This window comes from Mustela nivalis (assembly GCF_964662115.1).
Source record: "Mustela nivalis genome assembly, chromosome: 13".
NCBI classification, from domain to species: Eukaryota; Metazoa; Chordata; class Mammalia; order Carnivora; family Mustelidae; genus Mustela; species Mustela nivalis.
Window position 1 is genome coordinate 28878566 of NC_139032.1, and position 27569 is coordinate 28906134.

Sequence of the window (27569 nt, forward strand, 5' to 3'; positions counted from 1 at the left end):
TCCTTTTCCTAGTTTTTCAAAAATTTCAAGGCTAGTCTAGTTGTATTTAAAACAAAACAAGTTCAGGGTCTGCCTAGTACTCTGCCATCTTGGAAGCAGTCTCCACTAGGTTCAAATTTTAAGCCAACCAAGACAAATTCTTAACTGATCCCTAAACCTTTTGCCCCCAAAATCCATAGCTGCGAATTCCCTGGCTGTCAGACTTGGAACTCTAATCCTATTAGCTGTTGTGCTTGAGAGAAGACAGATCAAATTTGTTCTTTTCAAATGTGGGTTTTTACTTTGAGCCCTTCCCATGGAGCATAGAATCGCCTCTGGCTCCTGGAGCCCGGAGGAGCACTTCATTGCTGCTCTTCTGGGGCTGATTCAGGGGTTTGTCTTCTGTGACTCATCACCACTGTTTACAATGATTGCTTATTTAGGGCCCTTAATAGAAGGGACAAGACAAAGAAAAGGCAGCATTCCGGGTGAAACCCACTACCTGCCTGCCTGGCTTTTCTGTACACAGGTGAGGTACTCTTTCACATCATCTGGGGACCCCAGAATGAGGGGAACTCGCTGGTGAATGGACTCCGGTTTCACGTCCAGCACGGGCTGGGTGCCTGTGGTCGCCAGGCCTCCAGCCTGCTCTATGATAAAGGCCACGGGATTGCACTCGTACAGGAGCCGGAGCTGTGGGAGAAAGAGAGTCAGGTGGACAAGTTCTGCAAGTGACCCCAAATCCCGAAGCCACACCCCTAAAGCTCGATGGGGAATTCCAGCAGCTGAACTTGTGTCTTGTTAGCACGACTATGCCAGGTTCATGGCCATGTCTTTGGGGCACTGCTGGTCAGTCTCTACCTGTCTTGTGATCTTTGTGCTTATGAGAGGCCTGCCTCCTTCCTTGGGAGATGAGACCTAGATCCTTGCTTGCTGTTAGTTCAACAGAGAGCTAAACTGATGCTGAGCGCTGGTCAGGAGCCTGTGTATGTGAGGCCTTACGGCAAGGGAGCCATCCAGCTTGGGTGAGATGGAAGGTCATCTAGAGAGTGCTAGGTGGTCTCTCAGGATAACTTCAGTGTTCGGGATCATGTGAAGAACCCCACATCATCGACCTGACTAGGTAGTTTGCTGGGGTTTAAATGGCCTTTTCTCTTGGCCCCCAAGACAGAGTTAACGTCCCCTGCTTGCACTCTCACAGGATCCTGCACATTCCTCTTCCTATATTTGTCACACAGAGGCGTGTTTCATATCTGCCTTCCTCCTTACACGCTCGCCCTTGAGGGCAGGGACAGAATCTGTCTGGGTTGGACATTGTGGCATCTCCCTTCCCAGTAATATCTGACCCAAGGGAAATGTCCAAACAAGGCTACTGTGTCCCTTGCCCAAGGACTCCCAGTGGAAGGCAGAAATGGGCAGAGTGGGGAGGGTAAAGTCAGCTTGTGCCCTGCTTTCCAAGTCATGCCCGTGTACCCAGGGCTGAGCTTATCCTGAGCAAGGACTGCTTCTTCTAACAGGCACTACAGGAACCAACAGGTATCTGTCCTGCGTCCCAGTGAGTGCTTGGGGAATTGAATAGAAATGGGCTGGACCCAATGTCTTTTTTAGGCTTGTTTCTGTGATTGTGCTATGATGCACTCCTCACCAACCCACCCCCTACCGAAAAACACACACATATCCCATTAGATTCAGGGTGACAGGCTAGCTGCATGTTCTAGCCCAGTATCATACTATCTTTTCCTTCCTTCCCAATAGGTGCAAAAACCTGTATTTAAAAGATAACAAGTTCCTTCCTGTAATCAGCTTACAGAGTGGTTGTGCCAGCTTTCTATAGCCTTTTCTTTCCCATTCTCTTCTTCAAACCCTTTCTGAAGATCATCTGAAACTCTTAGAGAAGCAGTCATATCTTATGCTGATTTTTGAATCGTTGTTATTTCATGGTGAGAAGCAAAATATCTCTGGTCTAGGTTAGAGAGACAGGCATTTAGGAGAGAATAAGTTAAGATTCTGGGGGTATTTACTGGCACTTTGGTAAAACAGTGTACACTGCCCTCCACCCTAGACCTCCAGGGCCCAAAGAAGCCCCTATGGGATCCACTAGTTTGGTCCCTGTTCACCCAGAAGAGGGACACTGGTGGCCAGCTGGTCCTGCACAGCCACCTTTCAGCTTCTAGAGTTTGGTTTTTTCTTCGTCCTTTCCTTGCTCTGGGTGCTTAAGGATGAGGGATTTGGGATGCCAAAGTCTCAGACTGTAACCCAGTAGCCTTTGTTACCATGTTGATTCAGATATTTAAAAGAAAAAGAAAAAGCACAATATCCTCACATAAAGTTTGTCTTTGAGCCAACGCTGCCCTTCACCTAAAGTTGTCTTTATAGTAAATTCATCTTAAAACACAATGTGCAGGGGTACCTGGGTGGCTCAGTGGGTTAAAGCCACTGCCTTCAGCTCAGGTCATGACTCCCAGAGTTCTGGGATCGAGCCCCATATCAGGCTCTTTGCTCAGCAGAGCCTGCTTTCCTCTGTCTCTCTGCCTACTTGTGATTTCTGTCTGTCAAATAAATAAATAAAATATAAAAAAAAAAAACCACACACACACACAATGTGCAGGGCTTCGTGTCACTTTGACCTGCAGCCCATGTGATCTTCTTTTTTTTTTTTCTACAATTAAAATCTAAACAGATAGACAGAGAAAAGCACACACAGGAGAAAAGGCATACGCATCTACCCCAGCACCAAAACACACACCAAAGCACTCACAGAGACCAACAAAGCTAAAACACAGAGATTAGGAACCAGCGGTATTTTCAATAAGGTTGGTGATGGTGTCGTGAATATAGATCTATACATGGAATTATATGTCTTTACAGAAATGTCTCGTAATTCCATGTGCATATTTTCTGGCTTATTGTAAATTATTTTTAATAATTGGTAAGAAACAGACTAATGTTTTCTGTGTTGGAACTGAGCAGACAGCAAGCATGTTTCTATGCAAGCATTTCCTCGTTTTCCAGACCTCATTTAATACCCCGTCCCCGCACCCGTCATGCAGACTTGGCTGTGATTCTTACTTTCGAAGGTTATAATATACCTGAGCTTAACACTCGCATGAAGAGAAATTCCTGACACACTAATCTGCATATTAAAAATATTCCCACTGTTCTCATGTGCTCTTAGATTTCTCTTTTTTTTTTTTAATTTTTTTTTTTAATTTGACAGACAGAGATCACAAGCAGGCAGAGAGGCAGGCAGAAAGAGAGAGGGGGAGGCAGGCTCCCTGCTGAGCAGAGAGCCTGATGCGGGGCTCAGTCCCAGGATCCTGGGATCATGACCTGAGCCGAAGGTAGAGGCTTTAACCCACTGAGCCACCCAGGCGCCCAGATTTCCTATCATGGCTTTGAGTCTGGGATTCCAAAAATTCAAATTGCACAGCCTGGGACACAAATATACACACGGCCAGTTGTGGGTGTGTTTGAGAACACAGTAGATCTTTATTTTGATTTGTCTACTTACCTATGATTTTTGTGGTTGGTCAGACACGTTTCCATGGGAGGGTCTATTCAGGATAGATGCATTCGGATCTTAAGATTCTCATCTGATCATACAACTATTTTGGAGTTTGTGTCATAAAGTTGCAGTAAGATCACTCAGGGGCTACCTTTCCAGAAGTATTAAATAAGTTCTGACCAGAAGTTCTTACTCTGAAGTTTGGGAACTCTCTGGAGGATTCATCGGTAGACTTCAGGTCCTCTGTGAACCCCAAAAAATGTATGTAATGCCTGTTTATGTGCATTTATGTGCATATGGAAGTGGATCCATAGCTTTCATTAGATTCTCGAAGGGTCTCTCATCCAGAATTAGGTGTTGCTCAAGCTACAAGTCAGGCACAGCACGTAAAAAGCGGCAGTTGAACACAGCTGACTCATGGTGAATGACAGGCCTGAGACCAGGGAATGCAAAGACCAGTGAAAATGGCCATTAACATCTTCAGCCTCCACCACAGCCTCAAAATCCATTAATGGGAAATACACTTCTTTTTTCTTCCACCTGCACACTCACAAACAGATGTGAAAAGGACAGAGCAGTAGCCAAAAAGCAGGCATGAAGAGAAAGGGAACTCCAACTGGCTTACTGACCAATACAGCCAGGGGACAAATGAGAATTACCTTGCCCTTCGGACTTTTCTGATTCGCCGGGTACAGGAAGATCCCTCCGTAGACCAGGGTGCGGTGCACATCGGCCACCATGGAGCCCACGTACCGGGCCCCATAGGGAGCACTGCCATCCTAGGAGGCGGAGAGAGAGGAGACAGGATGCTCGCCTGGATTAGACACTCCCTTACCCACGTACCCTGCCTTAGGAGGTTTACAGAGCAAAGCAAAGCAACTGTTAAACCATTCTAGGGAAAGAAGGTGACATCAGCAGCATTTAGGCTTGCATTAGACAAGCAGGAAATAGTCACCTCCCACCAAAATGAATTGAATTGCAATAAAAGCAGGTACTACCAGTGATCCCAAACCCTGAATATTAGGTGGAATGCAAAACATGCCAATTACTCTCCTAGTTAACAACATGAGTAGGACTGTTCATAAATCGCATGTAAACTCAGCCCAATAAGTAATTTTTCAGCATCTTATTTATGCCTGGCACCAGGCCAGGCCCTGAGGATGCCAAAAACAGGAAGATAGTCTCTGCCCCCAAGGAACTCCCAACTGAAGGGAGGGACTAACATACATAAATGAATAAAAATAAATGAATTTTCAATTTTATGATAAAAAGAGGAATAACCCCATTTTAAAGATAGACCAAAAACTTAACCTACGCCACATGACAAGTTAACTCAAAGTGGTTGGAAGACCGGCACATTAAGAGCTAAGGCTATAAAACGCTTAGAAAATATCAACAGACTTTTGGGGGAAGAAACTTGAAAGAATTGGTATTAAAATTCTCTGACAAAGAAAACAAGAACATTTGTGAAAATGAAGAGCAAGGAAAAAATTATCTCTACCAAATCTAAGAGCACACAGTGAACAATATTTACATATGCAAGGAAGAAATGCAAACACTGACCAGTAGCTCAGAATCGAGCCCAGTTATGGGCCTAAAGATAGACAAGAATTTCATTTATGCTGAACAGGACCTTTCAATCAGTGTGGGAGAGGACTATTGGGGAACAAACAGCACTGTGCTAACTCCTTAGAGAAGAGGGGTGTAGGATCCTTACCTCATTTTTTACAGCCAAATTATTTCAAGATGGGGAGAGACTTAAAATGAGAAAATAACAAATAATTTAGAACAAGGCTGTCTAGTGAAATTCTCTGTGGTGATGAAAACACTTTTTTTTAAAAGCTTTTATTTATTCATTTGAGAGAGAAAGAGAGACAGAGATATCAACAGAGCATAAGCAGGGAGGAAAAGGAGAAGCAGGCTCCTGGCTGAGCTGGGAACCAGATGCGGGACTTGATCCCAGGACTCTGGGATCATGACCTGAGCTGAAGGCAGATGCTTAACCACCTGAGCCACCCAGGTGTCCCAGCTAAACACTTTTTATCACCAATGTCCCACTCGGCAGCCACTCACCACTGTTGAGCTCTGGTAACGAGACAAGTGTAGATGAAAATAGGATGATTTACATGTTATTTACTGGCAATTAATTTAAATTTAAATAGCCACATGTGGCAATTAGCTATTTATTGGACAGCACTTCTATAGGATCAAAAGCTGAAAGTCTATACATATTTCTAACATGAATAACAGACAAAAGCTAGTTTCCTTCATTTACTAAGTGCCTATCCAAAGCAACAAGAAAAAGATAAATAACACTAAGTAAGTATTTGCTAAGGATAGAATTAGGCAATTTACTAAGACAAAAGTAGGTGCTTGATAAATACATAAATGTGCTTTATGACATAAAGCATAATTAAACATGTGCAGATCGAGCCACAAGGTTCACCTTTTCACCATCAAAGGGACAAAAATTTTAAAAGATTCACCATATCTCACACTGGCAAGGACATAGGGAAATGGGTACTCTTTCATATGGTGCTGGAGGCTATAAATTGATGCAACTTTTCTGAAAGACTATTTGGTAACAAAAGCCCGTGAAATATTCATATCCTTTGACCCAGCACCTTCAGTAAGACATGTGCCCTACAGATACACTTGCAAAAGGTCATGAGTGTATACATTTGGGATCTCCATGGCAATTACGTCAATCTCTAAATCATGAAAAAGAAAATCAGGTGAAACTAATAGGGTCTCCCTAATGTTCTAAAAGGGTAGTGGTACAGATATGGAGAGGAATGTGCATAACCCTTCCCCCCATCCCAGCTCAAAGAATAAAAGCAACACTTGGCAGTGGTCATCCCTGCAAAGAGCCCCTTGAATAAGGGAAGGAGGGTTTCACCTTTAATTTTGTATATTTCTGTATGTTTTACATTACCTAATCCTAGATTATATTTTTTAATTGAAGTAAAATCTACATCAGATAAAATTAACAATTTAAAAATATACAGTTCAGTGGTATTTAGTGCATTCATAATATGGTGCAGCCATGACCTCTATCTGATTACAGAACATTTCCATTGTCCAAAGGAAAACATCATACCCATTAAGTAGTCTCTGTCCTCCCTTCCGCCGGGACCCTGGCAACCACTAATCTGCCTATGTCTCTACACATTGACCTAATCTTAGCAAATGGCTTTTTCCACTTAGCATAAATGTTTTTGAAATCATGATATCGATCAATACTTCAATCCTTCTTATGGCTTGTAATACTCCCTTGTATGAATGTACCATCTTTTATTCATCCACTCATCCCTTGATGGACATTTGAGTCCCATCAGTTGATGGGACATTGTTCCCACCTCTAGTTATTGTAAATAATGCTGCTGCAAATATCTGTGTGCAAGTTTTTTTCTGAATATATTGTTTTGATTTATTGGGGGTATATACTGAGGAGTGGAATTTCTGGGTCATATGGTAACTCTATGTTCAACTTTTGAGATATATTACTTGTTAAATTTTGTTAACAAGAAAAGAAACTAGTTTCAATCAAGTGGAAATATTACGGACTATTTATTGACTTCTTCTTTGGGCCTTTCTTTATTTAAAAAGAGTTAAAAGTATTTAATAAAAGAAAGAAATGGCTTCATCCCAATATCCCCCAAGCTAGCCTCTCCTGCTTTCATCTCTGTCCTTCTCTCTTCTCAGAGAATTGCTGAGGGAAGGGTGCACAGATTCTTTTCCCTAATTTCCTTTTAATCTTTCTAAGGGATCACTGCCAACTCCACCATAGCCAGGAGGATGCCCACCACTCTGTTGAGGATATCCCCCTCTGTCCAAAGTCAAAATTCCTTTTTGTATCTATAGGAGGAAATTCTGGAATCCAACTTGGGGTTTCACCGTAGCTCTGTTTGTCTTATCAGTTAGAACTGTTAACTCCCAATCCAATCCAGCACTTCCATCAAAATGATCATTGTTCTTTTACATCAAGAAGAAAGTCCCTCCCTGGACTATCAAGCGTGGCCTGAGGAAATTATCAAGCATTCACACCAGTGTCCTGCTGTTACATGTAGACTAAACTTTCAGGGCCACAACCAACTAATGCCTAGTTTTCAGTTTATGGATCTTATAAGGGATTTTAAGCAAAACCAAAATCTTCTAGAGACAGAACAAATCCTTTTATGCTAGGGGAAGATGTAAATTAAATCTGGAGTTACACGTTAAAAAACAACTGGAGGATTCTGGAGCCTTGCTTTATATTGGGGAGTATGTGCCCTCCTTTGCTGTTGAGAAGGGTCTCATCTTTGCATCGACACGGAAATATTGATTAATACATTGTGCTCAATAGTCTATCATTTCCATGATGAGTGAACACTGACTTTCTGTTTTCTAGGAGGGATTGCTCCACTGAACAGCTGTTACAGAGCAAGGAGGAGATCAGAATAACCTGCTATTTAGATCCTACTGCACAAGTCCTACTCATTTTCATACTGGGTGCAATAATGAGCAGCCATCCATGGGCTATTTGAGTGACATTAACCTGTTCTGCAGGTGTGCAATGCACACACTCCCTTTTATTTTTGTCTCACTGTCTCCATTCTGAGAATCTGTAGATTACTTTTATGATCTAGTGAAATGTTTAAGAAGCTGCCCAGCACAGTACACTTTTTCAAGTGTGGATGAAAATCCATTCATGGATCATAAAATCCATTTATGGGTCATTGCTAAACATGTTTTTGAAAGAAATGAAATGCAATCCAAACAAATGGACTGGAACAGAACAGACCAGATCAGATCAGAACAGAATAGAATTGAATAAAAAACAAAAGAAAATAATGAAAACATATCTTAGAGCACAGTAGACAGAAAGGCAGTTTACTTCTGTTTCATTGTGCGTGTGCATGCTTGCACAAGTGTGCTCTGAATTAGACATAAAATGCATTTGTTATTAATGGTCACAGTCAAAAATTCTTCAGAACCTCTGGCCTGATGAACTTCTCTTACTCCTGGGACATCTCTTGGGAAACTGTGTAGATCCTCTTAAGGTTATTTACTCCATTTTGCAAAATTACAGTGGGTAGCTTTATCTTAGAACCTAGTGTCTTTCTTCTAGCTGTAATCAAACCATCTAAGCTGGACTGTGAGAAACGAGACAAGAGAAACCCTTTTTTTTCTTTTAAAGAGCAGAGAGCCTTACCTGGGTGGAGAAAAAGCTAAAATGGAATTGAGAAAGATCTTAACTCCTAAGAGTTCCGGTTTTACTGAGAGGGCAAGGGATTCATGTTTTTTCTCTGACTAGCATAATAATCATGCCCTTTGAGTGGTTTTCCATTTGGGAGCTCATCCTGTGGTAAGATTTACAAGGGGTCTTCGTGTGATCAGACTGTTCACCAGCTGTCAGTCATTCATGGGCTGATGCCTTTTTTCCTCACCTGAAACCCCTCCTTCAAAGAGACATATGATAATTTTTGTGTAGGACTTGTATTTTTTAGTGGTACTTGTATTTTTTATGGGCTCTAGAGAAGGCACCTTTTAGCTTAGAATGGGGGCCACTTTGAAACATCTCCAAGACCAGAAACACATAAATAATTTTGAATTTATCACCTTACAATTCACATCTTGCGACTTTTGCCCTCAAGACATTGGATGGGTTTGTGAGTGTTGGCAAAATACAACCCTATGAAGGAGAGGTACAGGAAATGGCACTTTTGAGAATTTCACTCAAAAAATAAATGAAAAGAAGTAGAAATTTCTCTATAGCTTCACCTTGGGCCTGCAAAGGCAGGTCCCAGGATCCTGTTCACAGACTGCCTCTTAGTCCTGTGGCATCACAAGCTCTTTTTCCAAGGAGTTCATGAGGACTTCCAGGGACAGCCAGGCTAGCCCACCACACCACTGCCTTCCCACCACAGGACAAAGGGTGTCTCTTATGGAATTCCCCAGAATTTGGTGAGAGATGGTCCCACTCGTAGACAAGCTTGCATTCCTCTTCAATTTAGGCCAGACTTTACACAGTTGACCTGGAAAGTCTTTGACTCTACTCTCACACCTATCTTAAAAGTTTTCTTAGAATGATGGACACGTTGAATGGATCTTGAGGACTTCATTAATAGACACATGAAGTCCAGAACTTGGTAATCCCATTGAGAGACAAAAAAAAAAAAAATCCTAAAGCTTGGGGTAAACATGAGGTCTTGATATTAGGGCATATGAATGGGACTTTCAAATATAACTACTCCACCTAAAAGCAAATAAAAGTGAGTGACCAGAGTCTATATATGTTAGCTCAGCAAACAAATGACCTGACAGGTTCTGGCCTGAAACCTGAATTTTGAAAATGTGGTCTGTTTCCTAGAAAAACTAAACTAGGGAGTATTCTCTTAAGTAGGTAACTTTTAGTTGTCAAAGACATTGCTTGTTTATGAAGAAAGGCAGAGCCCATCATTCTCTTACTAATCAGATCCATAAACAGGGGTATCAACTCTTTCAGCCAGACCCCCAAATCCGGCACCCAAACAGGGACCCACTGAGGCAGCATTCTCCGTGCTACTGCCTTAAGCTTTCTTCACTCACCTCAGGAAATTTCTTTTTCTGCACATATTCTGTGGTGGCAGCATCAAAATATTTGGCATAGCCCTCATTGAGACTGTAAATCTTGCCTTTCTGTTTTATCTTGACATCTTTTTCCACCAGGACAAATTCACCGAGAGCCTAGAAAGATGAACAGAAACACCAGGAAGGAGAGAGATACCAGGAAACAGAAGCCACCAGCGCTGCCCCCAACAATCAGAGAGCATCAGAAGGTGTGGGCCTCCTGGAGGCCCCAGCTGGTCCCCGTCCTTCAGCAGCTCCAGCCGTCCTCCGGCAAGAGATGAAATAATTCAAAGGAAAGAGGGAACGTTTCCTTGGTAATTTTCACTGCCTGTCAGGTCACTCTTTCATTGGGAACTTCGAAGCATTAATGCCCCCAAGTTCTCATCCCTAGTTAATTCCTGATTTTTCCAGGAAGATTTGGGCCATCGACAATGAGCGGAAGAAGTTCCATGGAAGGGATTCATCATAAAGTTGGGGGATGTAGCTCCCTACTACTGTGTGGTCCATTGATTTTAATGACTCGGTCTTAGAAATCACAAAAAATTCCCAGTATCCCAGTGACTCTTATACAGGGTAATAAGGAAATCAGAAACTGTATTCACTTGGCATAAGGAATAAAAAGGGTAAAATGAAAGAAATCTTCAGAATTATTTAATCAGATTATACCCACGGCCCCCACTGTGGTCACTCTGCAGGAGACCCCTCAGGTACCATTTATCTGAGTGTTTATGGGCGTGATTAACTGGTTGCAGGCATCACCTCAAAAGGCTGGATGTCTAAGTCACTAGGATAAAAACCAGGCTTGGAATGTAATCAGTTTTAATGAACTTTGAAGACTAAGAAAATGAAATCCCCTGGGACAACAGCTCACATCAGGTGGCTAGACTAGAAGGTTTGTTTATTACAAAGCAATTTATAATCCCAGAATATAAAGAGGCAAGACCATGCTGACCATGTCTGAAATAAGACAGTGATGAGAATACTCAGCAACCACAAATGTAGATAAGCATCCCTCCCCTCTGCTGCATGTGAGGGACGACTTCTTCTTTACCAGTGAGTCTCTACCTTCACTTTAATCTTCCTACCTCCTAGATAAAAATTACTGATACACAATCATTCATGGTATCCACTCTTAAGCCAGAATGGACCCTCTCTTTCTTGAATCCTCCCAAGATTATCAAGCAAAAGTGCACTTGCTGTAGACTAAGACCATCCCAGCTCCCTCCTGGCAGGACTCTCCACTGTTCTTCTAGAGCACAGCCATCCTTGTTCACTAAGTCCTACTTCCTGGTAGTCTCTGGCTCCTGAGCTTTAAGAGCTTGCTGTGGACATTTGTGGAGTAACACTTCCTAAAAACAGCCTAACTCCCTTTGAAGAAGTAACTCTTCTCATTGGATGCCAATCTAGGAAGACTAAGCTGGGTCTCCTCCAGCCCAAGGTCAGGCATGTGACTTAGCTTGGCAAATGAGATACTCCTCTTTGGCACTCGAAACCTGAGTGAGAGACACAGAATCAGGGGTAGGGTCCAGGCCAGACTGGCCATGCTGCAAGCCCGTTCCTGGGACTCCTGCATCCGGGTCCTCAAGACCTGCCCATCCCCAGCGTATGTCCTGAGCTTTACCATTAATATGGTAACATCTTTTACTTAATTGGGAAGAACATGTACATTAGAAGGAGTCCCACAAATCCATGCTGTCCAATGGGGTAGCCACTAGTCACATGTGGCAATTTAATTTAATTAAAATGAGACAAATTTGGTTTTTTTTTTTAAGGGTTTTATTTATTTATTTGACAGAAACAGCAAGAGAGGATCACAAGCAGGGGGAGTGGGAGAAGAAGCAGGTTTCCCGCCAAGCAGGGAGCCCGATGCGGGGCTTGATCCCAGGACCTGGGATCATGACCTGAACCGGAGGCAGATGCTCAGCAACTGAGCCACCCAGGTGCCCCAAGACAAAGTTTTGAAACCAAGTTTCTAGTCACACTAACCACATTGCAAGTGTTCAGTAGCCACAAGAGGCTAGTGTCTGCCATATTGGACAGCACAGATAATAGAACATATGCCGGGTCACAGAAAGTTCTATTGGAACATGCTACTCTAAAAAAATCCATGTTGCTGTCTAGACACTGGCAACATTAGGCTTTTTAAAATGATTGTATTTCCATAAGCCAAAGAGGTTGAATGCATTTTTGGATTAGAAAAATCCTTAAGGGCAGAGGCTGGGCTGATATGACAGACCCCACAGAACCCTTCAAAAGCCCTCTGGGGGGGTGGACACAGGTCATTAATGTTCATTGATGTTGGTGTTGATTCCCCAACCAGATTCCCTTGTCCCAAAAGCAAATATTAAGTATGAAATTACCCCAGCCAACTGGAATTAAAGCACAGAGACACAGGGAGTCCTCAGAACTGATATGAACACACTGGATACCTACTGGGTCAAGCATGAAGAGGTCCACTCCTTGCCCAGTGGAAAGAGCCACCAAGGTTGCACTACCATAGAGGGCATAGCCCGCAGCCACGATATTTCGGCCTGGCTGCAGAGCATCCTTTTCAGAAGGCTCGTCCTCTGAAGTCTGTGGAAGAGAAAAGAGAAACATAGGGTGTTATCGTCTCTGGACAGAACACTCTACCAGAGGCCTGGGCTTCAGACCTCCTTGAACCACTGAAGGAAATGCAGTCCTTAGAATTTTGAGCTGAGGCCAATGCATCTGGAGGGAATGCATTGCCATGGTAACAAATGGTTCGAGCCAAGCAATTGCAGAGACCATTCTTGGACTCCTTGCTGGTTTCTGAACACATCCATCTGCGTCCTGCCAAAAAGCACCCCAAAATGCTAAAACCACAGGCCCTCTTAAAAAGTATAAGCCAGGCTCCTTAACTGTTACAGAAACCAAGGTCATGAAGCTCTGATCTTGTGCCCTATCTCATTGTATGTGCTCAAGAGCCCTTGGAGGGAAACATCTTTATCATCTGGATTATGTAGATGCAACACTCAGGCCTGAATGTTTGAACAACTCACCTGATTACTTTGGAAAAACAAGTAGCACACTGCTGGGCTCTGCTGTGAGAGCTGAGTTGGGGAGTGGGAAGGAGAGGAGGCATGCCCTGCGCTTTCCTCACCTTCATCCGGGGTTCTGGCTTCACAGCAAAGCCTTCAGGGATGGGGGAGAATTCTGGACTAGCACTGGAACTGGCCCTGGCCCCTAACATCCCTGTGGGCGGCAGATGTGACAGGAGCTTGGAAGGAGAGGCGAATGGGCAGACTTCGATCAACTCTTCAAATCAGAAGACCCAGATGGATTCAGCTCCACAGACCATGGCAAATAGCTGTAACAAATGTGACAAGCTGAGGCTCCAAACTCACTTTCCCAGAGCCTGTCATACCCAAGGAGCGTGGTGCTCGGTGTGCAAGGGTTAAATACGAATGGTTGGCCTCATTGCTTCTGGGCCCTTCTATTCCCCACTCTCTATTTTCCAGCACAGCTTCCTCTGCTGTTTAATTAGATGCTCTGTTCTCTCTAGATGCCAGTGGATTTGGGCTAAAAGACCAGTCCAGAAATACTGCCTGGAGATTCCCTACTGAGCAGAAAATTCCAGAGAATTGCAAAGTGGTAGAGGTGAAGTTATGAAGACACACTGGTGATTATGTCATTAGGAACCAGAACAACAATATTGAGCCTGAATATTATACACACATCTAAAATCTGCCAGCTGGGGCACCTGGGTGGTTCAGTGGGTTAAGCCTCTGCCTTCGGCTCGGGTCATGACCTCAGGGTCCTGGGATCGAGCCCCGCATCCGGCTCTCTGCTCTGCAGGGGGAGCCTGCTTCCACCCCTCTCTCTCTCTACCTGCCTCTCTGCCTACTTGTGATCTCTCTCTGTCAAACAAATAAATAAAATCTTTTAAGAAAAAAATCTGTCAGTTGTGTTAATTGACTCCCCTGAAGAACAACTTCTTCAGGGTAAAATAGTTAATTTATATTTATTTGGGGCTTTATCTTTTTCAAAGTACTTTCCCATCCTCATGCTTTTGTGAAACAATGGAGACTCTCCCTAGTCCTCATTTAAAAGTGAAGGAATGGAGGTCAGGGGAGGTACCCACACATTTTGAAACAATTGAGTGACACAGCTGGGATGGACCCACATGTCCCAGTGCTAAGCCAGCATCCTTCTCCACACTGTCACGGAATATGGGTGGCTCAATCTGTTAAGTGTCCTACTCTTGGTTCCTTTTTTTTTTTTTTTTAAATGCTATGTTATGTTAGTCACCATCTAGGACATCATTTGTTTTTGATGGAGTGTTCGATGATTCACTGTTCACATTTAATACTCAGTGCTCTTAACTCCACGTGCCCTCCTTAATACCCATCACCGGGCTGCCACGTCCCCCATCCCCCATCCTTCTCCCCTCTGAAAGCCTCAGATTGTTTCCCAGAGTCCATAGTCTCTCGCCGTTTATATCCCCCTCTGATTTTTCCCCATCTGTTTTCCCTCCCTTCCCCTAATATCTTCCATGCCATTCCTTATGTGTCACATATGAGTGAAACCATATGATAATTGTCTTTCTCTGCTTGACTTATTTCATTTAGCATAATCCCCTCCGGTCCCATCCATGTCGATGCAAATGGTGGGTGTTCATTCCTTCTGATGGCTGAGTAATAGTCCATTGTATATATGAGCCAACTCTTGATTTCTGCTCAGGTCATGATCTCAGGGTCATGAGATCGAGCTCCACATCATCCTCTGCAACAGCACAGAGCCTGCTTAAGATTCTCCCTCCCTCCCTCTCTTTCATGTGCAGTCTCTATCTCTCAAAAAACAAAAACAAAACCTAATTTCCTTTTTTTTTAAGATTTTATTTATTTGACAGACAGAGATCGCAAGCAGGCAGAGGCAGGCAGAGAGATAAGGAGAGGCAGGCTCCCTGCTGAGCAGAGAGCCTGATGCAGGGCTCAATCCCAGGACCCTGGGATCATGACCTGAGCCAAAGGCAGAGGCTTTAACCCACTGAGCCACCCAGGCATCCCAAAGCTAATTTCCTTTTAATAGTCTTTATCTTCCCATTTTACATTCTTTCAAATAACTTTTTTTCTTGCAACTAATTACATTTCCACCTGACTTTCTCATGTGTTCAATAAATTGGCCTTGTTTCTAATTCCTGGCCATGTATGCATTCTGAGAACCAGGCCCTGGAGCAAACTCTCAAAGAAGACAAGCAGTATCAGCATCCCCTGTGATCTTGTTAGAAGTATAAATACTAGTCCCCCCACCGCTCCCCCAACCAGGCTTTGGAGTCGGAAACTCTGGGCCTCCGGAAAGCTTGCAGGTGATTCTGGAGCATGCCAGTTTGGGAACCACAGCTCTAAAGCATGAGCTCTCAAGAATCTTTAGAAAAGTAGAAGTTGGGGGCACCTGGGTGGCTCAGTGGGTTGGGCCGCTGCCTTCGGCTCGGGTCATGATCTCGGGGTCCTGGGATCGAGTCCCGCATCAGGCTCTATGCTCAGCAGGGAGCCTGCTTTCTCCTCTCTCTCTCTCTGCCTCTCTGCCTACTTGTGGTCTCTCTCTGTCAAATAAATAAAAAAAAAAAGAAAAGAAAAGAAAAGAAAAGTGGAAGTTGTTTTTTTTTTTTTTACTAAAATCTTTAGTCTTCACCATCGAAGCTTCTGAAACGCCTTCACTCGGCCACCAGAAGGACCACATTTTCTGTGTAGGAAACCAGAGTTCTGTCCTGCTGATTTCTCCCTGACCAGAGGAGCTGGGGTCTTGCAGTCCCCACACAGCCTAGCACCCTCTCCGTGGCCCTCTGGGCTCTGTGCTGGGGCTTGAAGGGAACCACTCCTTCCCCACTGGCTTCACTGCTTCTAATAACAGGTGGAACCCTCTGGCCCACAGAAATAAGAAAAATACTTTCTAGATCTCAAGACTTCCCTCTAGCCATTGCCCTATCTCTGTCTTCATCTAGGTCTGTGAGTCTAGAATGCCTGTCTACCTAGCTGTCTGTCTTCTGCCCCCACTGCAGCCTCCCAGATATGACCCATCTACCCACCTCAGGAGCACAAGGTCCAGTCCTCTTTACCCTACCTCTGGGCAATGTCGGGTCCCTTGGCTGCTGTCTCCATCTTGATATGGGTCTCTCCTGACCATCTGTCTGCTTTCCTCTTTTCCGACTCCCAATTTTGTGATTTATAAGAAATATCTATTTGCACATTCAGATGACCGAAATGCATTTCTCCTATATATTCCGTTTTCACCCACAGTTCCTGGCTCACAGTTTCCAAAACCCTCAGACTTCCCTAAGTGTTGAGAGTGATAAAATGTCTTTGTCATGCTGATGAATGACTTTTGGACGTCACTGGAAGGAAGCTGGCTTGTTGCCAGAAGAATCAAGCTCTGTAATTTTTAGAAAATTGGAACTTTCGACCTCACCCCCTGCAAAGGTGGTAAGGGATGGAGACTGAATCTACTGCCAGCGGCCAATGATCTCATCAGTCAAGCCTATGTAATGAGTCTCCATAAACCTGAAAAGGACAGAGCTGGAAGAATTTCTGGACTGGTAAACACCCAGAGGTTCAGGGAAAGTGGTGTGCCTAGAGAGGGCAGGGACACTGCACCCTTTCCCCATACCCTCCCCTAGGCATTTCTTCCATCTGGTTCTTCCTGAGTTATATCCTTTAATAATAAACTGGTGATCTAGCAACTTTTTTTCTCTGAGTTCTGTGAGCTCCTCTAGCAAATTAATCCGAACTGAGGAGAGGGTCTTGGGAACCTCTGATTTCTAGCCGGTTGGTCAGAAGCACACATAACAACAGGGCTTGCAACTGGCATCTGGATTGAGTGGCCAGGGGGTGGATGAGGCGGAGGGCGGTCATTAGGACTTCCAATCTATAGCAGGTCGGTCAGGAACACAGTACAGATAATAGCCTGGGGTTGCCTTGTAAGAATGAGCTCTTCACTCCTGGAATCTGATGCTATCTCTGGGTAGATAGTGTCAGAAAAGAGTTGAGTTCTTGGACACCTGCCAGTGTCTGAGAATTGCTTGGTGCAGTGTGGGGACCCTATCTCACCTCCATGTTGGAATTGCATCCAGGAACCTTTCATGGCCTTTCAAACTCTCTAGCTGTGCCTTCTTATTTGCTTTTGCCACCTCCTATTCCTCTGACCCCTTAAATGTAGGTGCTCCTCCTGATTCCTCCCCACCCTTGGGGTATATAACCAGTGCAAGATGCACTTTCTTATCCATAAGATGCACTTTCTTACCCAAAAGTACCCTGAGTTGCTGTGAGACAAATTTAATGAGGGCTGGGATGAATGTCTGACTCAACCTGGCTCAATCAGAGTCTGCTCCAGAAATCCAGACTTGGGGCTAGAACACCCTGGTTCATGTCAGCCTGGGAGCTGTGGGACAACACTTTCCTTCTGCCATTAGCCAGAGAACCAGAGAAAACCTGATTCACAGAGAGAGGAAGGAGTAAAGTGGCCAGGTGGCAGGAAGGCAAGATAAGAGACTCTTTTCTGGTCCCAGCCTTCTCTGAAGCTGCCATATTCCTGCCTTAGCATTTCCTAATCCATTCCTGCCATTTACGCTAGAACCCTAATCAGTAAAGCTCTCTTCTCAGTCTACACACTCCTTGGCAATCGTACCCACAACCAGAGTTCAAAGCCCTATGCACCTACCGGTGATTCCTGAGAGCCCAGCCTCAGAGTCACTGCCCACCAGACAACCCTAGTCAGGTATCCCGTAGATACGTCAAACTCAAGATGGAATTTGCCGGGACGCCTGGGTGGCTCAGGGTCCTGGGATCGAGTTCTGCATCGGGCTCCTTGCTCAGCAGGGGGCCTGCTTCTCTTGCTGCCTCTGCCTGCCTCTCTGCCTGCTCCTGTGCACTCTCTTTCTCTGGCAAATAAATTTAAAAATCTTTAAAAAAAAAATGGAATTTTCCTGTCCCATCTCACCCCCCAAATCCCTGCTCTGCTGTCATTATGTCTTGTCTCAGCAAATGGCACTGTCATTTGCTCAGTAGAAACCCAAGAGTCCCCAGCCCCTCCCTTTCGCTGACCATCCTCCTTGCCCTCACCCACGCCTTCCTCTCAAGTCACTAAGACTGGGCATTCCTGGCACCTCCCTTCTCAGCTCCATGGCCCTCTCTCCCTCCTCACCACCTCCACTTCGCCCCAAGTGACCTTCACCTCCTGCCTGGTCCCCCAACTCCACCCTTGCCCCATCTGGACCCATGCCGCTTCTCTGACTGTCTTGTTCATGCCTGTTTTCCTACCACTAGGTGCAATCTGGCCCATGGTTATTGCACTCAGTTGAGAGACACACACAAATACACACGCAAGTTTATACACATGCATATATATCATATATGTCCATATATGTACATATACACATGTACATATACACATGTATATGTACATATATGTAAAATATATATAAATATAAAATATATTTTTAAAATATGCATACATACTTTTTCAGGAGCAGGCTGGGCAGGCAATTGCATAGGCATTTCTAAATTTAATCAACCTCGGGGCGCCTGTGTGGCTCAGTGGTTAAGCCGCTGCCTTCGGCTCAGGTCATGATCCCAGGACCCTGGGATCGAGCCCCGCATCGGGCTCTCTGCTCAGCAGGGAGCCTGCTTCCTCCTCTCTCTCTCTGCCTGCCTCTCTGTCTACTTACGATCTCTGTCTGTCAAATAAATAAATAAAATCTAAAAAAAAAAAATAAATAAATAAATAAATAAATAAATAAATAAATTTAATCAACCTCTTATTTAAAATATAGATTTTTTTTCCCTGAAATTTTTTAAACTTTATTTTAAAATAATGATAGATTCACAGGAAGTTGTGTAGATAGTACAGAGAGCCCCAGTACCTTTCACCCAATTTCCCTCAGTAGTTTCATGACATACATTTTACTATGGTACAATATCAAAACTGGGAAACTGACATTGGTATTAAGTCCATGTGTCGCTCTTTGCCATTTTATTACATTTGTAGACACCACATAAAGATACAGAACTATCCCACCAGGTGGAGAAATCTCCCTCATGCTACTCCTTTACGGTCACACCCAACCTCCTCACCCCACCATCCCTAACCCCTGGCAGCCACTGATCTTTCTCCAGCTGTACAAGTATGTATTTTTTTTTAAGATTTGTTTATTTATTATTAGAGAGAGAGGGAGCATGGGGGAAGGGGGAGGGGGTGGGACAGAGGGAGAGAATCTTTCAAGCAGACTCCCTGCTGAGCACAAGCCAGATGCAGGAGTTGACCCCACAACCCATGAGATCACTACCTGAGCCAAAACGGAGGGCTGGATGCTCAACAGACTGAGCCACCCAGGTGCCCCTGTGCAAATATGCCTTTTAGAGAAGGTTACATAAATAGGATCATACATTTTGTGAACTTTTGAAATTACCTTTTTTCACTCAGCATGATACCCTTGAGATCCACCCAAGTTGTTACATGTATGGATAGTTTATTCCATTTTATTGCTGAATGCTTCCTCATGGTAGAGATGTATCATTGTTCAACCACTCACCTATGGTGGGATGTTTGGGTTATTTCCAGTTGTGGGTGATTAGAAATAAAGCTGTCACAAACAATCACATGCAGGTTTGTATGTGGACGTAAGTCTTCATTTCTCTGAGATAAATGAAGAAACTGCCAAATTTTTCCCAAGTGGCAGTGTCACTTACATTTCCACTAACAACACATGAGGGACATCATTTCTCTGCATCCTTCCAACATTTGGTAGTGTCACTATTTTATACTTTATGGGTTCTATTGGATGTGTAGTGATGTCTCATCATGGTCCCACTTCACATTTCCCTAATGGCTAGTGATGTTGAACATCTTTTTATGTGCTTATTTGCCAAAAGACTCATTTTCACCTGCTTGGTGATATGTCTCTTCACGTCTCATGTTCTAATTGGATTGTTCAGAGTTTTTTACTATTGAGTTTTGAGAGCACTTTTATGTTCTAAAAAGGAGTCCTTTGTCAGACTGGTTTGCAAATATCTTCTCTCATGCTGTAGCTTGTGTTCATTCTCTTAACAGAGTGTGATTTTTGAAGAATTGCTCCATTTCATCTGAGCTGTCAGATTTATGTGTGTGCAGGTGTTTACAGTATTCCTTTATTTTTCTTTTGATTTCTCCTCATTTTTTAAAATACCAAAACAACTTTGAGATGAACAATCTAGTACACAAATATGTGTTTCCCTAAAAATTCAAAAATTAAAAATAAATTTTAAAAATGTGGGTTTCTCTGATTATTCTTAGAAGAGAAATTCCAAATAATGAAACTATTGGGTAAAAGACTATTAATACATATTGAAGAGTTGCCCCTCAAAAAGGTTGCATTAACTTGCAACTTTACGATCAGTGATAAAAGTATTTGTTTTTTTGTTTTGTTTTGTTTTGTTTTGTTTTAGAGAGAGAGAAAGAGAACACATGCACATGCACCAGTGGGATTGTGTTGGGGCTGGAGGAGGGGAAGAGAAAGAGGGAGAGACAGAATCTTTAGCAAGCTCCATGCTCAGCACTTATGACTCGAGCCAAAATCAAGAGTCAGATACTGGGGCGCCTGGGTGGCTCAGCGGGTTAAAGCCTCTGCCTTCGGCTCAGGTCATGATCCCAGGGTCCTGGGATCGAGCCCCACATCGGGCTCTCTGCTCAGCGGGGAGCCTGCTTCCTCCTCTCTCTCTGCCTGCCTCTCTGCCTACTTGTGATCTCTGCCTGTCAAATAAATAAATAAAATCTTAAAAAAAAAAAAAAAAAGAGTCAGATACTTGGGGCACCTGGGTGGTTCAGTGAGTTAAGCCTCTGCCTTCGGCTCAGGTCGTAATCTCAGAGTCCTGGGATCGAGGCCCACATCAGCCTCTCTGCTCAGCAGGGAGCCTGCCTCCCCTACCCCAGTCCCCTGCCTCTCTGCCTACTTGTGATCTCTCTCTCTCTCTCTGTCAAATAAATAAAATTTTAAAATCTTTAAAAAAAAAAAAGTCAGATACTTAATTGACGGGCCATCCAGACAACCCAAAGCATTTGCTTTAATCCAATCTGATGACTATAAGATCTATCTTTTCAACTTGGTCAATTTGAAGGCTAAAAAAATTATATTTCTTTTGTTTAATTTCCATTTTTAAATAGTTAACAATGTAAACTTCATAAGATTCTTGGCCATTTTTATTTCTTATTTTGTAAGTTGCCCTTTCATGTATTTGTGTATTTTTCTCCTAGCGTAACTGTCTTTGTGTTGATTATTTTAATACCTTTTTACATATGAGAGATAGTAATGCCTTATATGTGTTAAATTTATTTTCCTCAAGTGCTATCTGTCTTTTAATTTTACTTATAGTGTCCTTTTCTTTTGCAGTGCAATATTTTGGTAATTAAAACTATTCGGGCATCTGGCTGGCTCAATCAGTTATGCATCTGCCTTTGGCTCAGGTCATGATCCCAGCATCCTGGGATTAAGTCCCACATTGGGTTCCCTGCTTATCGGGGAGCCTGATTCTCCCTCTCCCTCTCCCCCCCCCCACTGCTCATGCACCCTCTCTCTCTCAAATAAATAAATAAAATTTTTATAAATAAATAAATATATATGTATATATATATTATTCATTACAGTCCAAGTTATTTTCTTCTCTATCTTTATGGTTAGATAGGATTTCTCCTACATCAAGACAAAACCAGACAAATAGTCTTCTATGTTTTATTTCTCCATGAAATTTGTTAACCCATCTATAATTTATTTAAGCTCATGAAAAATAGAAAGACTCATTTTTTTACTGGCTTTGAGACTTCAAAGATCTACTTCACATTAGTCATCTCTATTGCAATGACACTCTCCTCAGGAAATCTCGGAGTAGTTGGCAAACAATTTAGTGTTATCTTTCTCTGATCTTTTTATTTCTTCCTACCCCAATAAAACATCTAAATCTGTCACATGTAAAGGAACGGATGCACCCTATGGCCACTTACCAGTAAAGTTAATGGGAATTGCAAAGGTTCACTCTGTTTGGTGGTAGAGCGTATGGAAAAGTAGACCACTTTTCTCTTTATTGAGGTATAACTTACACATAGCAAAGCACACACATCTGAATTGTATAGTTCAATGAGTTTTTACATACATGTAATATACACTTATGCAACTACCAAAATCAATTTACAGAACATTCCTTTTTTTTTTTTAAGATTTTATTTATCCATTTGATAGAGAAAGCAAGAGCATGCACAAGCAGGGGGAGCCGCAGACAGAGGGAGAGGGAGAAGCAGGTTCCCCATGGAGCAGGGAGCTTGACCTGGGGCCTGATTCCAGGACACTAGGATCATAACCTGAGCCGAAGGCAGACACCTAACCAACTGAGCCACCCAGGTGCCCCACTGCAGAACATTTCTAATAACCTAGAGAGACTCTTGCACCCTCCTCAATCACAATCACCTTCCCCAAAGGTAACCTCTACCCTGCCTTTCATCATGTAGATATCAAAAGGATAATCACCTTTGCCTGTTTTGGAACTTCATTTAATGAAATCCTAAAGCATATGTTCTTTTGTAACTGGCTTGTTTCACATTATGTATTTGTAATTTTATCTGTGTTTTTGCACATGTCAGTGTTCTGTTCTTTTTCATTGCTATGTAGTTTTCTGTTGTATGAATGCATCACAATTCATTTATCCATTCTAATGCTGATACACAGTTTGGCTCTGTTTGCCCACCAGGGGCTATTACAGATTACTTACCGCATGTCTTTGGGCAGACCCGAGCACTCACTCATCTTGGGTGCGTACCAGGAGTGAATTTGTTGGACCATAATGTATGACTCTACGTTAATCATCAGCAGGTGCCATCCCAACTTTCTAAAGTGTTTGTGCTATTTTTGCTCCCACCAACAACGTACAATTCCCAGTTTCTTCATCAACACTTGGTACGCACTTTTCATTTTAGCCATTCTTGTGCGGTGAATGATGTCTCACTGTTTTAATGTTCATTTCCCTGATGACCAATGATGTCGAGTATCTCTCTTGTGCTTATTATTAACCAGCTGTGGAAAAACTCTCTTCAGTGAAGTGCCTGTTCTAATCTTTGCCCAGCACTTTGATGAGACAATGGCATATTTAATTCATTTGTAGAAGTTCTTTACTTATTCTGCCGAGAGGTCTCTTTTTGGAATTATGTCTTGAAAATCTTTTCTGCCAGTCTGTAGTTACCTTTTCACTCTCTTAATTTTGTCTTCTGATAAATGAAAGTTCTTAATTTTAATGAAGTACAGTTCATTAGCCTTTTCTTTCATGGCTATTGCTCTCTATCTCTCGTTTAAGAAATATTTACCTTCCCCAAAAGCATGAAGATATTCTCCTGTGGCTTTTTTTCTAGAAACACTGGTAGTTTCCAGAGGCAGGGGCAGAATGGTGAGGGGCAGAAGGTTGAAGGTAACTAAAAGATACAAACTTCCGGTTTTTCGATGCTAAATTCTAAAGATGTAACGTACAGCATGGTCACGATAGTTAACAATACTGATTGCATATTTGAAAGTTGCTATGAGAGTGGATCATAAAAGTTCTCATGACTAGAAAAAATACATATTTATTTTGTGTATATGTATGTATATATGTATCTGTATGTATATGGACATATATACATACAGATCTCAAATCACTATGTTGTTCACCGATTCTAATACAGTGTTATATGTCAACTGTATCTCAGTGAAGCTGGAGGGGGGTGAGAAGCTATGAAGAGCCTGATGCAGCTGGAGAGCCCGTTTGAACCCCTGACCTGCCGGGTCCTGACTGGTGATTCTCTCTGTGCTTCAGTTTGTTCACCAGTAGGAAAGTGACAGCAGTAAGTGCACCTGCTTCACAGGCTGAGGCAAGGGCTGAGCCATGGGCTCGGTGCTTACAGGTGGGCAGAACGTGGCCAACTCACGATCTGTAGTCCATAGTATTAGCCATAATGAAAAAGTCAACGCTTAAAACCACCTCAAATGTACACCTGGTACCTTTTTTGGGAATCTCATGAAGATCACACCATCCATCCCTTTATTTTTATCTCTAAGCTGTACCTTAAAGGGAGAAGCAAAGCTCCTTTATTCACCAGGCTCATTTTTGCTTGACCTCAAAACATCACCTTAGTCTTTCACTCTCTCAAATACCAGAGAAAGTGTCCACAGTCATTCTCGCCTGCCCCCTCAGCAAATGTCTCCTTTGCTCTCTCGGCAGGAAAAAAAAGAGAAGCACCAAGTAGGAAAGCAAAATTCTCAGAGGTTCCCTCCAGTCCAGGCTGGCTTGGCCTCCATTTGGTTCTCCAAGACAGGAGTAGCAGAGCCCACTCCTGCTCTTCGACGTTCTCCTCAGAAAGAAGCTTAGACTAATTCACATATCCTGCTAAGGTTAGTTTTCTGCTAAGCTTTTGCCCCTTGAAAATCAAATTCTGGGCTCTTTCTTTGAACAACCATCAGCCAAGTAGAAATATCTTCAAATATCAGTATCTACAGACATCACATGAGGTGACATGGGACAGATCCAGTCTTTCCCTCATGTTTGTCATTTAAGAGCACTAAGGAAAACACTCAGAGGAAGTTAATCACATGCACATTACAGAATTAGTGCCAAATCATTGCACAGAAAGTCAGTGATGCCCGCGATTTGATCCCAAGTAGTTTAGTGGACAGAATGTGTGCTGTGGAGACAGCAGCATGGGGAGGGGCCTCCACAACCAGCCTGGAGGGAAGATTACCCAAAAGAACAATCCTTAAGACCACCCAGCAACCTTGGTCTCCCTTCTGACTGAAAGCCCCCAGGTCAGAGCCCAGCCATCCTGACTAGAGTGAGGACTGAGCCTCAAATTGTGATCCGGTGTGGGTTATGCAGTTTGCCATGAAGTCTCCCGTGATACAGGATGGTCACAAACCAAGCCATAAAATCCTCTCTGTTGTTAGGTATGCATGGTAGGCAAAGGCCCCAAAGAGATCCTAATCCCCAGAATCTGTGACCGTGTTATATTATTTGGCACAAGGGACTTTCAGATATAATTAGGGTTACCAATTTAAAATAAATCATCATGGATTATCTAGATGGGCCCAATCTAACCTAATAAGCCTTTATTTTTTTAAGATTATTTATTTATTTATTCAGACAGAGGTCACAAGTGGGCAGAGAGGCAGGCAGAGAGAGAGAGAGAGGAGAAAGCAGGCTCCCGGCTGAGCAGAGAGCTGGATGAGGGGCTCCATCCCAGGACGCTGGGATCATGACCTGAGCCGAAGGCTTAACCTACTGAGCCACACAGGAGCCCCTCTAATAAGCCTTTAAAAACAGGGAATTTTCTGTGGCTGAGGTCAGGGGAGATGAAGCAAAGTAGGGATATCAGAGAGATTAGAAGTCTGAGTAAGACTTGACCTGCCTCTGCTACCTTTAAGGACACAAGAGTCGCAAAACACAGAATGTAAGAAGCTTCTAGAAGCTGAGAATGGCCCCAGCATCAGCCAGCCAAAAAAAGCCAGGGACCTCCATCCTACCACAGAACGGAACTGAATTCTGACAACAACCTAACCAAACCTGGGAGCAAACTGCCCCACCCCCAGTTTCTCAGGAGGAGCCCAGGCTGGCTGACACACAGATCGTGGCCTTAAGAGATGCGAGCAGAGAACCCAGCCATGCTGTCAGACAGCTGACCTACAGAATGGTAGACAATAAGAGGGCACTGTTTTAAGCCTCTAAACATGTGGCGCATTGTTACAGCCGCAATAGAAAATCAATACAATAAGATTTGAGAAACATAACAAAGAAGCAGAGGAGTCCTCAAATGCCATCAAGAACCTAATACCACATCTGATATCTGTTCACAACCAGATTTTCCAAACCAGGTCCTGTCTGTCCTCTGATGTTACCATCCCACCGGGGTGGTGAAGAGGGCAGTCAGAAAAGTACCAGTTCAGTTCTTCCGGTGAGGATCCCAAGACTGAGCAAGCTATGATTTGCCTACAGTGGCCTGTCTGGTTAGTGGAAGGACAGAAACTAGAACTCCAAACTCGTGGCTCCCAGCCCAGCAACCTTCCAGAAACTCCTAGAGGGAGGAGACATTAAAGATCAGACCATCTACTTACCTTCCTGTAGATGGCAAAGATGGTTCCAATGGAGGCCAGGCAGTCGATGTTAGAAGATCCATCCAGTGGGTCAAAGCAGACCACGTACTTCCCCTAAATGCACGGAGAGAAGAACCACCTGATTGGTCCCCTTTCAAATAACACACTCCATGTAAGTGGCTGTAAATGGCAGGCAACACTACATCAAAAAGTGATTGAGAGCAAAGGGTTATCCTTACCAAAAAATGCAATTACTAAGGGTGGCAAAGTATATCAGCATCTATGAATCCTAAGCCCAGGACCAACCTGCCTATAGACGGATGAGTTGATGCCCACGTGGGGCGATCCAGGTTCCATCCACCTCCTCGCTTCCTCTGGCTCTGCCCTCCCCGGCCCCCTGGAGACTCAGGGCTGACAATGGTGTGACAGGAAACCCAGTCTGAAACTGACAACTGGCCCAGAGGGGTAGAGAAGCGGAAGGTGAACCCGGGCCAGCTCTATCCATAGCCGTGGTGAGATTGGTTATAGATTTATTCATGACTCTTGCTGAACCTCTCTGCAGACAGGCTTTCCTCCTTTTGGAGCGTTTTTGCCAAAAGACTTTGCCAAAAGAACAACATTCCAGAGCCTCTGGATCTGTCTAAGAGAGCTAGTAACCATAAATAGTCATGGGAATGAAAATACTGTCCCAGGTTTTGCTGCAGCCGACCCACCTGTCCTACGTGAAGACCAGAAGACAGAGTGGGTGGGATCTTTCTAGCTCACCCCACTGCTGTCACAGGCTGCTCCAGGTGTCACTCCGTAGAAAGAAATCACCAGATACTTTTTACAGGCCTCCTATGTGCAAGGTTCCAGGAGAGCTGGAGTGATGGGAATCAGAGTCTCCTGGCTAATTCCACACGGATAGTAGAACATCAAGGAAGACAGGAGTCATCTCTTCCACCACTAAAATTACTTCTCCCTGACTTTCTGGTGAGTAATACCCTAGCTTAAGCTGACCTTTATTTCTTTTTTATTCCTTGCTCAGTGGGGATGAGGGCAGGTTAAAAAGTGGGATAATCCATAAATTTGGAAATTCTCCATTCTTCCTGTAGATAATTCAAGTGAGCCCATTCATTCAGGCATGCATGCTTTCCACAAATATCTGTTGAACATCTGGAACATGCTGGAAAATGCTCAAGGAGCTGGCATGGAAGTAGGCATGGAATATTCAAGAACTAGCACTAAGACCTGTATGGCTTGGGTCAACTGGTGGGGAAAATGATGAATTAGATCGGAGAGATGATTGGGGGCATATCAGTGGGAGCTAAACGTTGAAAATGATCAGCGTCGTTTAGTTTAAATTGTGTGACACAGCGAGAGTAAAGTACTTTGCACAGTCCCTGATATACAGCAGGTATTTAATAA

At 43.5% G+C, this 27569-nt stretch overlaps 1 protein-coding gene across 1 annotated transcript in view; it reads right to left on the minus strand.

The window, feature by feature from the left end:
* Positions 1 to 395: 395 nt before the first annotated feature.
* The window catches only part of FBP2 (fructose-bisphosphatase 2), a 32989-nt gene continuing 5815 nt past the window's right edge, over positions 396 to 27569 (minus strand). The window contains exons 3-7 of the mRNA XM_082696495.1: positions 26184 to 26276; positions 12509 to 12649; positions 10055 to 10192; positions 4144 to 4263; positions 396 to 672 (exon numbers count right to left, since the gene is read on the minus strand). Coding sequence (XP_082552621.1) covers positions 478 to 672; positions 4144 to 4263; positions 10055 to 10192; positions 12509 to 12649; positions 26184 to 26276 — 687 coding nt within the window. The 3' untranslated portion in view covers positions 396 to 477. The remainder of the gene's footprint in view (positions 673 to 4143; positions 4264 to 10054; positions 10193 to 12508; positions 12650 to 26183; positions 26277 to 27569) is intronic.